Source organism: Hypomesus nipponensis, chromosome 17, assembly GCF_054491055.1.
Source record: "Hypomesus nipponensis isolate SF chromosome 17, ASM5449105v1, whole genome shotgun sequence".
In the NCBI taxonomy this organism is placed as follows: domain Eukaryota; kingdom Metazoa; phylum Chordata; class Actinopteri; order Osmeriformes; family Osmeridae; genus Hypomesus; species Hypomesus nipponensis.
The window spans coordinates 22,284,967-22,297,868 of record NC_140377.1 but is presented as its reverse complement, the minus strand read 5'-3'; the positions used below and the strand labels follow the sequence as shown (position 1 = coordinate 22,297,868).

General features: G+C 42.8%; 3 protein-coding genes across 5 annotated transcripts; all 3 read right to left on the bottom strand.

Moving 5' to 3' along the window:
- Positions 1-82: 82 nt before the first annotated feature.
- Positions 83-3,906, bottom strand: LOC146254090 (uncharacterized). Of its 3 annotated transcripts, none has more exons than XM_084677448.1 (2): positions 3,477-3,906; positions 83-1,984 (listed from the first exon to the last, which is right to left on the bottom strand). In XM_084677448.1, exon 2 carries the CDS (start codon positions 1,850-1,852, stop codon positions 284-286), a length of 1,569 nt encoding a protein of 522 aa, XP_084533574.1. In that variant the 5' UTR covers positions 1,853-1,984; positions 3,477-3,906; the 3' UTR covers positions 83-283. The 3 variants fall into 3 exon arrangements, with proteins under 3 accessions (XP_084533574.1, XP_084533573.1, XP_084533575.1); XM_084677447.1 differs by lacking the exon at positions 3,477-3,906 and adding an exon at positions 2,795-2,962; XM_084677449.1 differs by lacking the exon at positions 3,477-3,906 and adding an exon at positions 2,509-2,776.
- Positions 3,907-4,261: 355 nt separating this feature from the next.
- Positions 4,262-6,655, bottom strand: LOC146254089 (uncharacterized). Its single transcript, XM_084677469.1, has 2 exons — positions 6,572-6,655; positions 4,262-5,749 (listed from the first exon to the last, which is right to left on the bottom strand). Exon 2 carries the CDS (start codon positions 5,615-5,617, stop codon positions 4,385-4,387), a length of 1,233 nt encoding a protein of 410 aa, XP_084533595.1. The 5' UTR covers positions 5,618-5,749; positions 6,572-6,655; the 3' UTR covers positions 4,262-4,384.
- Positions 6,656-7,695: 1,040 nt separating this feature from the next.
- On the bottom strand, positions 7,696-11,329 carry LOC146254088 (uncharacterized). Its single transcript, XM_084677429.1, has 2 exons — positions 11,138-11,329; positions 7,696-10,013 (listed from the first exon to the last, which is right to left on the bottom strand). The coding sequence occupies exon 2, from the start codon at positions 9,885-9,887 to the stop codon at positions 7,899-7,901; it is 1,989 nt and encodes a 662-aa protein (XP_084533555.1). The 5' UTR covers positions 9,888-10,013; positions 11,138-11,329; the 3' UTR covers positions 7,696-7,898.
- Between the last annotated feature and the right edge of the window lie 1,573 nt (positions 11,330-12,902).

Below are 12,902 nucleotides of genomic sequence, written 5' to 3'. Positions count from 1 at the left end.
AATACGGTAATTGTTCTATTGTTAATGCAAGCACGTGTTAACTTAACACTTAATTTGAGTTTTATGTAATATAAACATTGCGTTTCACTTTGTTGAGTTTATTAAGAAAGTACATTTCAGAAGAGAACAAACTGTTTCAGAAGAGAACAAACTGTTTCAGAAGAGAACAAACTGCTTCAGAAGAAAACAAACTGCTTCAGAACAGAAAGGTGACAGCTGGGACAGCGTGGCCCAGACATCTCTGTTTCTGGGGGTTTCCTGTCCTGGACATGCAGGTGACTCTTCAGATGGTTGTTTCTATTACCTGGATAGGCACAGTGTGGGCAGCTGTGGGCTTCTCTCCAGTGTGGGTCCTGTTGTGCTTTTTCAATCCACCAGAAGTAGAGAAGGCTTTATCACAGCACGTACAGCTGTAGGGCTTCTCTCCAGTGTGGATCTTGCTGTGATTTCGAAAAGTAGAAGAGTCTCTAAAGGTTTTCCCACAGAGGTCACAGCTGTAAGGCTTCTCCCCAGTGTGAATCCTGCGGTGAGCTCTTAAACTGCCAGCCCGGCTAAAGGTTTTACCACAGAGGTCACAGCTGTAGGGCTTCTCTCCAGTGTGGATCCTGCTGTGAAGAGTGAGAGTATTTGCCTGGCTAAAGGTTTTACCACAGAGGTCACAGCTGTAGGGCTTCTCTCCAGTGTGGCTCCTGCTGTGAAGGCTGAGATTACCTGCATGGCTGAATGTTTTACCACAGAGTTCACAGCTATAGGGCTTCTCCCCAGTGTGGGTCCTGTGGTGAGATCTTAAACTGTCAGCATGGCTAAAGGTTTTACCACAGAGGTCACAGCAGTAGGGCTTCTCTCCAGTGTGGGTCCTGCGGTGAACTATGAAAGTGTCAGCCTTGCTAAAACTTCGACCACAGAGGTCACAGCTGTAGGGCTTCTCTCCAGTGTGGATTCTGCGGTGAGATTTTAAATTGCCAGCCTGGCTAAAGGTTTTACCACAGAGGTCACAGCTGTAGGGCTTCTCTCCAGTGTGGGTCCTGCAATGATATCTGAAATTGCTAGCCTGGCTAAAGGTTTTACCACAGAGGTCACAGCAGTAAGGCTTCTCTCCAGTGTGGGTCATGTGGTGCTTCTTCAATCCACCAGACGTAAAGAAGGCTTCATCACAGAGGTCACAGCTGTAGGGCTTCTTTCCAATGTGGGTCCTGTGGTGAGATCTTAAACTGTCAGCATGGCTAAAAGTTTTACCACAGAGGTCACAGCTGTAAGGCTTCTCTCCAGTGTGGATCCTGCGGTGAACTATGAAAGTGGCAGCCTTGCTAAAACTTCGACCACAGAGGTCACAGCTGTAGGGCTTCTCTCCAGTGTGGATTCTGCGGTGAGATCTTAAATTGCCAGCCTGGCTAAAGGTTTTACCACAGAGGTCACAGCTGTAGGGCTTCTCTCCAGTGTGGGTCCTGCGATGGTATTTTAAATTGCTAGCCTGGCTAAATGTTTTACCACAGAGGTCACAGCTGTATGGCTTCTCTCCAGTGTGGGTCATGTGGTGATCTCTTAAATGGGAAGCATGGCTAAAGGTTTTACCACAGAGATCACAGCTGTAGGGCTTAACCCCAGTGTGGATCCTGCGGTGAACTCTTAAACCGTCCGACCGGCTAAAGGTTTTACCACAGAGTTCGCAGTTGTAGGGCTTTTCTCCAGTGTGGATCCTGCCGTGAAGTCTTAAACGGTTAGCACTCCTGAAGGTTTGACCACAGAGGTCACAGCTGTAAGGCTTCTCTCCTGTGTGGATCATTATGTGTTGCTTGAGGTAACTGGATGAAGAAAGGCTCTTCCCACAGGTATCACAGTGATGTGTCTCCATAACGGGTCTCTCTTTGTTTTGTTTGGTCTCTCTGGTTGAGTTTATCTCTGGTTGATCCTCTCTCTGGAGCCTTAAGATGTCCTCTCTGTCTAGTCTCCGCCCACGATCAAGTATGATTGGCCAACAGAAGATCTGTTGAAGAACAGTTCAAAGTTAATGGGCATTCAGCCATCACAAAAAGTTATCTGTCATAATGTCCACTCTGCATGTGTAATACTGATCATCTAGTGAGGAGTGTTTCTCAGGTTTATTTTGTCTGGAGAAACACACAATACTGATGACAATAGCATGCCCAGCAAACAACTCCCTTTTAATCAACTGGTTTTCTTTTACATTTATGCATTTGGCAGATGCTTTTATCCAAGGCGACTTCCAAGAGAGAGCCTTACAAAAGAGCATAGGTCACTGGTTATAACAACGAGGTAGTCCCAAACATTGCAAGCAGCCAGTGAATGTATTCCTTTTACAAAACAGGAATACATACAACCCATTTTTACAATTAGCAGTATCTGCAAGTTCCTAAAAATGACTAGACTTTTACACCCAGTTCACTGAGCAACACAAATCAACATATTCTTTCATTTGTATGTCGGCTACAGTTGGCTACTCTAGCCACTTTAAGGACCGTTCTCATAAAAACATATTCGACACGTCACCTAGGGTCAGAAATGTTATCCTCAAAAGTCACCCGTATTCAAAAAATAATTATCAAGTATACAGGGCGCCAATACTGAAAAAGTTGTTATTCAAATACACCGTCATCCCAGAGCTAGGCTAATAATAGCTCTTCTAACATAATCGTTTTCTGTGATTTTCGTCATCTGCATTACCACCCTCGCATCTATTAAACACTTGGTATTGAACACTCAAAAACAAAACGCATTATTCATTACTAACTACGTAAAGTTTAGCTCTACTCTGTGATATTCACGACGTACTAACCTGGGAAACACGACAAACTAAAGGAATGACAACAATAACAGTTCTTCTTTGTTGATGTAATGGCAGACTGCAACCTACGCTAAATAGTGCATCACCGCCACCTCCTGGTCGGGAGTTTAAGGCCCACGGCTTTCACAGTAAAACAAAAACTGAATTAAGACGACCATAATTGAATTAAACTTATAGACTTTATAAAAAATTGCAACGGTCAAAACGACAAGTGTTAAAGAATGCCGCATATTCACTTAAAACGTTAGAGTATGATGTTTAAAGGGGTCATTGACTGCGAAACCGAGTTTAGCTTGTCATAGTTGGATAACACTGTTCGGAGGGTAAAATTGACTTATATAGGGACACACTATACGATTTTGTTAATCTTATAAGATTTTCAAACTGTGAGAGACCACAAACATGAGGACAAAAAATCCTACATTAAGCCGTTTTGCTCCTACAGTGTGTGGTCACTCTTAACACGCCTCACACCAAGGGAACATCTGTTAAAATCTGCGGGACCATCAAGATAATCGGGACATATGTTACCCAGGATTTTCGGAAGATTATCCTGTGGTGTGTCCCCAGCATTACAGTGAACCTCAAAGTCTATTCACACCTTTTTACTTTGCAAATCTCATATATCGAATCTGCCGTTGTAAAACGGTTGGTTTTCAAAATGTGGCTCCACCTTTTTAGGCTCTGGTCTGTATGCCCCAACATGTTCTGAGCACTGCTCTGTGTAGGCTTCTTCCACGGGAATAAGGCCTACAAAGAAGAAAGATTGTAAGTTTTTCAAGGAGTTTCAAAATGGACCATGGTCGTAAATGCAGTGTTCTGTGCTGTACTGGGAATGCTGACACTTTTCATAATCCTCCCATGGAACCAGACACTTGACAGGCATGGCTGATGTTTGTCTATGAGAAGATCCGTGTTAAGTTTGACACTCAATTATTCATTTGCTCGGACCATTTCACCAAAGACAATTTTGAAAACCTTGGTCAATTTAAAGCAGGATTTGCTAAGCCGCTGTTGAAAAGAGGTGCTGTTCCGACTGTATGCTCATCACAGCCGCAAGCTGTAAGCAGTGTTGTGCACGTTCATACCTCTCATGAACTCGTTCAAAGTTCAGTTCATACAAGTAAACATGAATAGTTCACGTTCATAGTTCACCATTTAAATTCTGAACTAGTTCAAAGTTCAGTTAATTTCATAATTTTAAGGTGCGTTTAATGATCCCGCAAAAAAATAATAAGCTGCATCAGATGTAGTTGCTGAGTCTGCGTCTCTTCTTTCACTTGCCATTGTTATGAGACCAAGAGCTGTCAGCTTGTGATCACAAACCCATCAGTGTGCCCGGGCTGCCCTGCAAATAACCTCAGCCTTTTGATCCACCTCAGAGCCCAGCAGTGTTACTGATGAATTAAGAGGCAAACTTGTTTAAATGCTTCCAAAAAATACCTTCACCAGTTGATAATTAGTTCATTATTTTATTGTTAATGCAAGCATGTGTTAACATTTGAGTTTTATATAAACATTGCGTTTCACTTTGTTGGGTTTAATAAGAAAGCACACTTAAGAGGTGAACAAACTGTAACTTCAAATGATTGTTTGTTTTACCTGAATAGGTACAGTTTGGGCAGCTGTGGGCTTCTCTCCAATGTGGGTAATGCGGTGAGATCTTAAACCGTCAGCCCGGCTAAAGGTTTTACCACAGAGGTCACAGCTGTAGGGCTTCTCTCCAGTGTGGGTCTTGCGGTGAACTCTGCAATGGGCAGCCTGGCTAAAGTTTTTACCACAGAGGTCACAGCTGTAGGGCTTCTCTCCTGTGTGGATCCTACTGTGCCTTTTCAATCCACCAGACGTAGAGAAGGCTTTATCACAGCTTTCACAGCTGTAGGGCTTCTTTCCAATGTGGGTCCTGCGGTGAATTTTAAAATTGCCAGCCAGGCTAAAGGTTTTACCACAGAGGTCACAGCTGTAGGGCTTCTCTCCAGTGTGGGTCCTGCGATGATATCTGAAATTGCTAGCCTGGCTAAAGGTTTTACCACAGATGTCACAGCAGTAAGGCTTCTCTCCAGTGTGGGTCATGTGGTGCTTCTTCAATCCACCAGACGTAAAGAAGGCTTCATCACAGAGGTCACAGCTGTAGGGCTTCTTTCCAATGTGGGTCCTGTGGTGAGATCTGAAACTGTCAGCATGGCTAAAGGTTTTACCACAGAGGTCACAGCTGTAGGGCTTCTCTCCAGTGTGGATCCTGCGGTGAACTATGAAAGTGTCAGCCTTGCTAAAACTTCGACCACAGATGTCACAGCTGTAGGGCTTCTCTCCAGTGTGGATTCTGCGGTGAGATCTTAAATTGCCAGCCTGGTTAAAGGTTTTACCACAGAAGTCACAGCTGTAGGGCTTCTCTCCAGTGTGGGTCCTGCGATGATATCTGAAACTGCTAGCCTGGCTAAAGGTTTTACCACAAAGGTCACAGCTGTAGGGCTTCTCTCCAGTGTGGGTCATGTGGTGATATCTTAAATGGGCAGCATGGCTAAAGGTTTTGCCACAGAGGTCACAGCTGTAGGGCTTCTCTCCAGTATGGATCCTGCGGTGAACTCTTAAACCGTCCGACCGGCTAAAGGCTTTACCACAGAGTTCGCAGTTGTAGGGCTTTTCTCCAGTGTGGATCCTGCTGTGAAGTCTTAAACGGTTAGCACTCCTGAAGGTTTGACCACAGAGGTCACAGCTGTAAGGCTTCTCTCCTGTGTGGATCATTATGTGTTGCTTGAGGTAACTGGATGAAGAAAGGCTCTTCCCACAGGTATCACAGTGATGTGTCTCCATAATGGGTCTCTCTTTGTTCTGTTTGGTCTCTCTGGTTGTGTTTATCTCTGGTTGATCCTCTCTCTGGAGCCTTAAGATGTCCTCTCTGTCTAGTCTCCGCCCACGATCAAGTATGATTGGCCAACAGAAGATCTGTTGAAGAACAGTTCAAAGTTAATGGGCATTCAGCCATCACAAAAAGTTATCTGTCATAATGTGGGGTTAGGGTTACACTCTGCATGTGTAATACTGATCATCTAGTGAGGAGTGTTTCTCAGGTTTATTTTGTCTGGAGAAACCCACAACACTGATGACAATAGCATGCCCAGCAAATAACTCCTCTTTAATCAGCTGGTTTTCTTTTACATTTATGCATTTAGCAGACGCTTTTATCCAAGGCGACTTCCAAGAGAGAGCCTTACAAAAGAGCATAGGTCACTGGTTATAACAACGAGGTAGTCCCAAACATTGCAAGCAGCCAGTGAATGTATTCCTTTTACAAAACAGGAATACATACAACCCATTTTTACAATTAGCAGTATCTGCAAGTTCATAAAAATGACTAGCCTTTTACACCCAGTTCACTGAGGAACACAAATCAACATTTTCTTTCATTTGTATGTCGGCTACAGTTGGCTACTCTAGCCACTTTAAGGACCGTTCTCATAAAAACATATTCGACACGTCACCTAGGGTCAGAAATGTTATCCTCAAAAGTCACCCGTATTCAAAAAATAATTATCAAGTATACAGGGCGCCAATACTGAAAAAGTTGTTATTCAAATACACCGTCATCCCAGAGCTAGGCTAATAATAGCTCTTCTAACATAATCGTTTTCTGTGATTTTCGTCATCTGCATTACCACCCTCGCATCTATTAAACACTTGGTATTGAACACTCAAAAACAAAACGCATTATTCACAACTAACTACGTAAAGTTTAGCTCTACTATGTGATATTCACGACGTACTAACCTGGGAAACACGACAAACTAAAGGAATGACAACAATAACAGTTCTTCTTTGTTGATGTTATGGCAGACTGCAACCTACGCTGAATAGTGCATCACCGCCACCTCCTGGTCGGGAGTTTAAGGCCCACGGCTTTCACAGTAAAACAAAAACTGAATTAAGACGACCATAATTGAATTAAACTTATAGACTTTATAAAAAATTGCAACGGTCAAAACGACAAGTGTTAAAGAATGCCGCAAATTCACTTAAAACATTAGAGTATGATGTTTAAAGGGGTCATTGACTGCGAAACCGAGTTTACCTTGTCATAGTTGGATAAGGACTGTTCGGAGGGTAAAAGTGACTTACAGTGAACCTCAAAGTCTATTCACACCTTTTTCCTATGCAAATCTCAAACATCAAATATGCCGTTGAACAAAATGTGGCTCAACTTTTTTAGGCTCTGGTCTGTACGCCCCAACATTTTCTGCGCACTGCTCTGTGTTGGCTGCTTCTACAGGAATGAGGCCTACAAAGAAGAAAGTTTGGACGTTTTTCAAGGATTTTCAAAATGGACCATGGTCGTAAATGCAGTGTTCTGGGCTGTAGAGGGAATGCTGAAACTTCATAATCTTCCCAAGGAACCAGACACTCGATGGGCATGGCAGATGTTTTTCTATGAGAAGATCCGTGTGAAGTTCGACACTCAATTATTCATTTGCTCGGACCATTCACCAAAGACAATTTTGAAAACCTTGGTCAATTTAAAGCAGGATTTGCTAAGCCGCTGTTGAAAATAGGTGCTGTTCCGACCATATGCTCATCTAAACCGCAAGCTGTAAGCAGTGTTGTGCACGTTCATACCTCTCATGAACTCCTTCAAAGTTCAGTTCATACAAGTAAACATGAATAGTTCACGTTCATAGTTCACCATTTAACTTCTGTTAATTAACTGAATATAAGTTCAGTTAATTTCATAGTTTAAGGTGTGCGTTCACTGATCCCGAAAAAAAATAATAAGCTGCATCAGATGTAGTTGCTGACTCTGCGTCTCTTCTTTCACTAGCCATTTTCATGAGACCAAGAGCAGTCAGCTTGTGATAACAAACCCATCAGTGTGCCCGGGCTGCCCTGCAAATAACCTCAGCCTTTTGATCCACCTCAGAGCCCAGCAGTGTTACTGATGAATTAAGAGGCAAACTTGTTTAAATGCTTCACCAGTTGATGATTAGTTCATTGTTTTATTGTTAATGCAAGCACGTGTTAACAAATGAGTTTTATATAAACATTGCATTTCACTTGGTGGGGGTTAATAAGAAAGCACACTTTAGAAGAGAACAAACTAACTTCAAATGTTTGTTAGTTTTACCTGAATAGGTACAGTTTGGGCAGCTGTGGGCTTCTCTCCAATGTGGGTCCTGTGGTGAGATCTTAAACTGTCAGCCCGGCTAAAGGTTTTATCACAGAGGTCACAGCTGTAGGGCTTCTCTCCAGTGTGGGTCCTGCGGTGAACTCTGCAATGGGCAGCCTGGCTAAAGTTTTTACCACAGAGGTCACAGCTGTAGGGCTTCTCTCCAGTGTGGATCTTACTGTGTGTTTTCAATCCACCAGACTTGGAGAAGGTTTTATCACAGCATTCACAGCTGTAGGGTTTATTTCCAATGTGGGTCCTGCGGTGATTTCTAAAACTGCCAGCCAGGCTAAAGGTTTTATCACAGAGGTCACAGCTGTAGGGCTTCTCTCCAGTGTGGATCCTGCTGTGAGCGCTGAAATGTGCTGCCTGGCTAAAGGCTTTCCCACAGAGGTCACAGATGTAGGGCTTCTCTCCAGTGTGGATTCTGCGATGAACTCTTAAAACACTAGATCGGCTAAAGGTTTTACCACAGATGTCACAGATGTAGGGCTTCTCTCCAGTGTGGATTCTGCTGTGAACTCTTAAAACACTAGATCGGCTAAAGGTTTTACCACATAGTTCACAGCTGTAGGGTTTCTTTCCAATGTGGGTCCTGTGGTGAGTTATTAAACTGCCAGCATGGCTAAAGGTTTTCCCACAGAGGTCACAGCTGTAGGGCTTCTCTCCAGTGTGGATTCTGCGATGAACTCTTAAAACGCTAGACCAGCTAAAGGTTTTACCACAGATGTCACAGATGTAGGGCTTCTCTCCAGTGTGGATTCTGCTGTGAACTCTTAAAACACTAGATCGGCTAAAGGTTTTACCACATAGTTCACAGCTGTAGGGCTTCTTTCCAATGTGGGTCCTGTGGTGAGTAATTAAACTGCCAGCATGGCTAAAGGTTTTACCACAGAGGTCACAGCTGTAGGGCTTTGCTCCAGTGTGGATCCTGCTGTGAACTCTGAAATGAGCCGACTGGCTAAAGGTTTTACCACAGATGTCACAGCTGTAGGGCTTCTCTCCAGTGTGGATTCTGCTATGAACTCTTAAAACGCTTGACCGGCTAAAAGTTTTCCCACAGACGTCACAGCTGTAGGGCTTCTCTCCAGTGTGGGTCCTGCGATGACGTTTGAAATTGCCAGCCTGGCTAAAAGTTTTATCACAGAGGTCACAGCAGTAAAGCCTCTCTCCAGTGTGGGTCATGTGGTGATCTCTGAAATTGGAAGCCCGGCTGAAGGTTTGACCACAGAGGTCGCACTTGTAGGGCTTCTCTCCAGTGTGGATCCTGCTGTGAGCTCTGAAATTGGCTTTATGTCTAAAAGTTTTACCACAGAGGTCACAGCTGTAGGGCTTCTCCCCAGTGTGGGTCCTGCGGTGAACTTTGTAACTTGCAGAATTACTTAAGGTTTTACCACAGAGGTCACAGCTGTAGGGCTTCTCTCCAGTGTGGATCCTGCGGTGAACTCTGAAATGGGCAGCCTGGCTAAAGTTTTTACCACAGAGGTCACAGCTGTAGGGCTTCTTTCCAGTGTGGATCCTGCTGTGAGCTCTGAAATTGGCTTTATGTCTAAAAGTTTTACCACAGAGGTCACAGCTGTAGGGCTTCTCCCCAGTGTGGGTCCTGCTGTGAACTCTTAAACTGTATGACTGGCTGAAGGTTTTACCACAGAGTTCGCAGTTGTAGGGCTTCTCTCCAGTGTGGATCCTGCTGTGAATTCTTAAACAGTTAGCCCTGCTGAATGTTTGACCACAGAGGTCACAGCTGTAGGGCCTCTCTCCAGTGTGGATCCTGCGGTGAGCTCTGAAATTGCCAGCCTGGCTGAAAGTTTTCCCACAGAGGTCACAGCTGTGGGGCTTCTCTCCAGTGTGGGTCATCATGTGCTGCTTGAGGTTAGCGGATGAGGAAAGGCTCTTCCCACAGGTGTCACAGTGATGTGTCTCCATAACAGGTTTCACTGTTTTGTTTGGTCTCTCTGGTTGAGTTTATCTCTGTAGTCTTTCTGGCTGAAGCGCTCTCTGGTTGAGTCTCTCTGGAGCCTTAAGATCTCTTATGATTGGCCAGCAGGGGATCTGTTGGAAACAGTTCCAAGTTAATGAGCATTCAGCCTTCACAAAAAGGGACATTTGTTGTCTGTCATAATGTCTACTCTGCATATGTAATGTTGATAGTTTGGTGAGCAGTCTGTTTTTCAGGTTTATTTTGTCTGGAGAACAACGCTTTGATGACTACTGCATGCCCAGCAAACAACTCCTCTTCATAGTCAGTTGGTTTTCTTTTACAAAACAATAATACAACCCACAAATGTATACAATATGCAGTATCTGCAACTTCATAAAAATGACTTTTGTTTGAATGCATAGTTTTAAATCCAAGTATATAAATATGATACTTTATTGCCTGTTTCTCATCTATAATGAACCAGCTTTTTAAAACTGAATTACAAAACTATAGAATCAGAAAAGGATTTATAGAAACTAATAAATAGTTTCAGTTTGATTCAAGATATTACTGAGCATCCACATGGACATAAACCAAACGTAGCGATTTATAGGCTACTGAAAACAGTGTCCAGTACTTAAGTGTCTATAAGATGAGCAGTGCTGGCTGACAGACAGCACGATACACTGAGTAGGCTTGTTCCAAAAGTTGTTCGTGTTAACAACAGGTGTGGTGTTGAAGTGACTGCAGAGGTGTATGACCTCAAAAAATGCATCTTCGCTAAATAGGATAGACCTACAACCAGAGCAACGTAATATGTTATTTGTTGAAAAATAATTCAACCCAAGCGCTCTTTGGTGACGTGGTTGATAACGTTACTGTTGATCACCTGTCCATCATCGTATAAAATCCGCCCTAACAATTTGATTGGTCCGAACAGCTCCTGTTTCGACATACTTTTCCCCAAAACTAGCGATTCCAGACGCAACTTTCCGACCACATTTTGTCATTTTGTGTGCGGGGCTAAATTGGGCTGGCAGCCAGGCTACTACAGTTGGCTACTCTTGCTAATTTAAAGACCGTTCTCATAAAAACAGATTCAAAAAGTCACCTACGGTCGGAAATGTTAACTTAACCTCAAATGTTTACCCTTTCAAATATCACAAGCATTGTATGAAAAGGGCATCAATACTGAAAAAGTTGTTCTTCAAATAAACCATCATACTAGAGCTCGGCTAAAGCTAATTATACTAACATCATCGTTTTCTCGGATTTTCGTTGTCCGCAGCACCGCCCTTGCATCTGTTAACGCTAAACATTTGGTATTGAACGCTCGAAAACTAAACTCATTATTCAGTACTACTACTTAAAGTTTAGCTCTACTATGATACATTTATGTGATATTCACGACGTACTAACGTGGGAAACACAACAAACTCAAGGTTCAGAGGAATGACAACAAGAACAGTTCTTCTTCTTTGTTGATCTTATAGCAGACTACAACCAATGCTGAAGTAGTGCATCACCGCCACCTACTGGTCGGGAGTGTTATGCCGGCGGCATTCACGGTCTAAAAAAAGAAAAAAAAAAAACGTTAAGAAATATACCCACAAGCAGCGATGCAGGTTTCAAAATGGGAAAAAAATAGAATAAAAATGTACATTGTAGAAGATCGAGGGTTGGACAACAAGAGAGCAAAACTACTTCATGTTTGACCAACAGCAACAGGCTAAATGGAGATTCAAACTCAAGAGCATGTGGTTGCAAGTCAGCCTCTCTATCCTCTGTATACATCAACTGCTGTGTTAATGTGAATAGAAGGGGCAGACTTATAGCTTTGGTCAGCTTTGGGACAAAGTTTGAGCAGCTGTAATTGTCACGTTTTGACATATTAAGGTGAAATTAAGCATGGTACTTCAGAATGATGTCATCCTGTTCAACTAAACAGACAATCTGAATTATGACAGGCCCAAAGGCTGTTGCTGGATTCAAACCCATGACCTTGCACTTTGCAGTACACTGTCTCAGCCCATTGAGCTGTTTTCAATGTTGGGAGATACAGAGGTAAGTTACTGTATAAAAAAGTATGCAGTTTCTCCTTTGGCACACATTGTTAGATTTGGTCAAAGTTTAAACAGCTGTAATTCAGTCATCTTTTGACATATTAAGGTGAAATTATGCATGGTACTTCTGAATAATATAATCTGGAAGTCTATCAGGTTCTAAAAATCATCAGTCAAAAGGACATTTTGACACATCGACAATGTGGACATTGAATTCAGCTATAGTCTTGTATTCCTTTTGCTAAATATTGCTTTGAAAGACATGTATCCTACACATCTACAACAAATGTAGGTTTTCTACACACATGATGCCAGAAATCCGATGCGCTGTCTAGATGAAGCGGGATCTCATCTACAGAGCACAAGTTAAAAAAGAGCCCAACCTCGTTCTGGCCCTTCTTGTGTAGTATTCACTTCAGAAGGAAACAGCGTTACCATTATGATTGAGCAGCTTGACAGCTACTGGGGTGTACCTGGAGACCTGTTCCAGTAGCAAGCATTATTAGATTTGGCTTAGGTTTAAACTGCTGTAATTCAATCATATTTCAATCTTGAATTGAAATCATTTATGGTACTTCAAAGTGATGTCATCTTGAATCCTTTTAGATTTGATTTAATGACAAAGATATTGAGGCAATGTGGACATTTACATAAATAAACCGATACAGTCATTTTGCATTGTATTCCTTGTTCCTGTTCATCCTGTAGGAAGACATCTATTCTACACATGTATACCAAGTTTGAAAACAGTTGAACTTACGGATCAGGAGAGCAGTTTTGTAGGTTTACCCAAATGTTCACTGTACAGCAAAATCTATCATAGCGAACCTTATGAGTCCTTGAGGTTTTTTGTTCCCCGTGAGAAGTAAAGGATGTTAACCAATTTCTCAGCATTTTGGAGAAATGGGGCGCAGGGGAAATCACGTAGACTTTGGGCGTGGCTTATAGCGCCACCTA

Excerpts from the sequence above, each read along its gene's own strand:
- LOC146254090 (XM_084677448.1), bottom strand. The coding sequence starts at position 1,852 with ATGGAGACACATCACTGTGATACCTGTGGGAAGAGCCTTTCTTCATCC.
- LOC146254089 (XM_084677469.1), bottom strand. The coding sequence starts at position 5,617 with ATGGAGACACATCACTGTGATACCTGTGGGAAGAGCCTTTCTTCATCC.
- LOC146254088 (XM_084677429.1), bottom strand. The coding sequence starts at position 9,887 with ATGGAGACACATCACTGTGACACCTGTGGGAAGAGCCTTTCCTCATCC.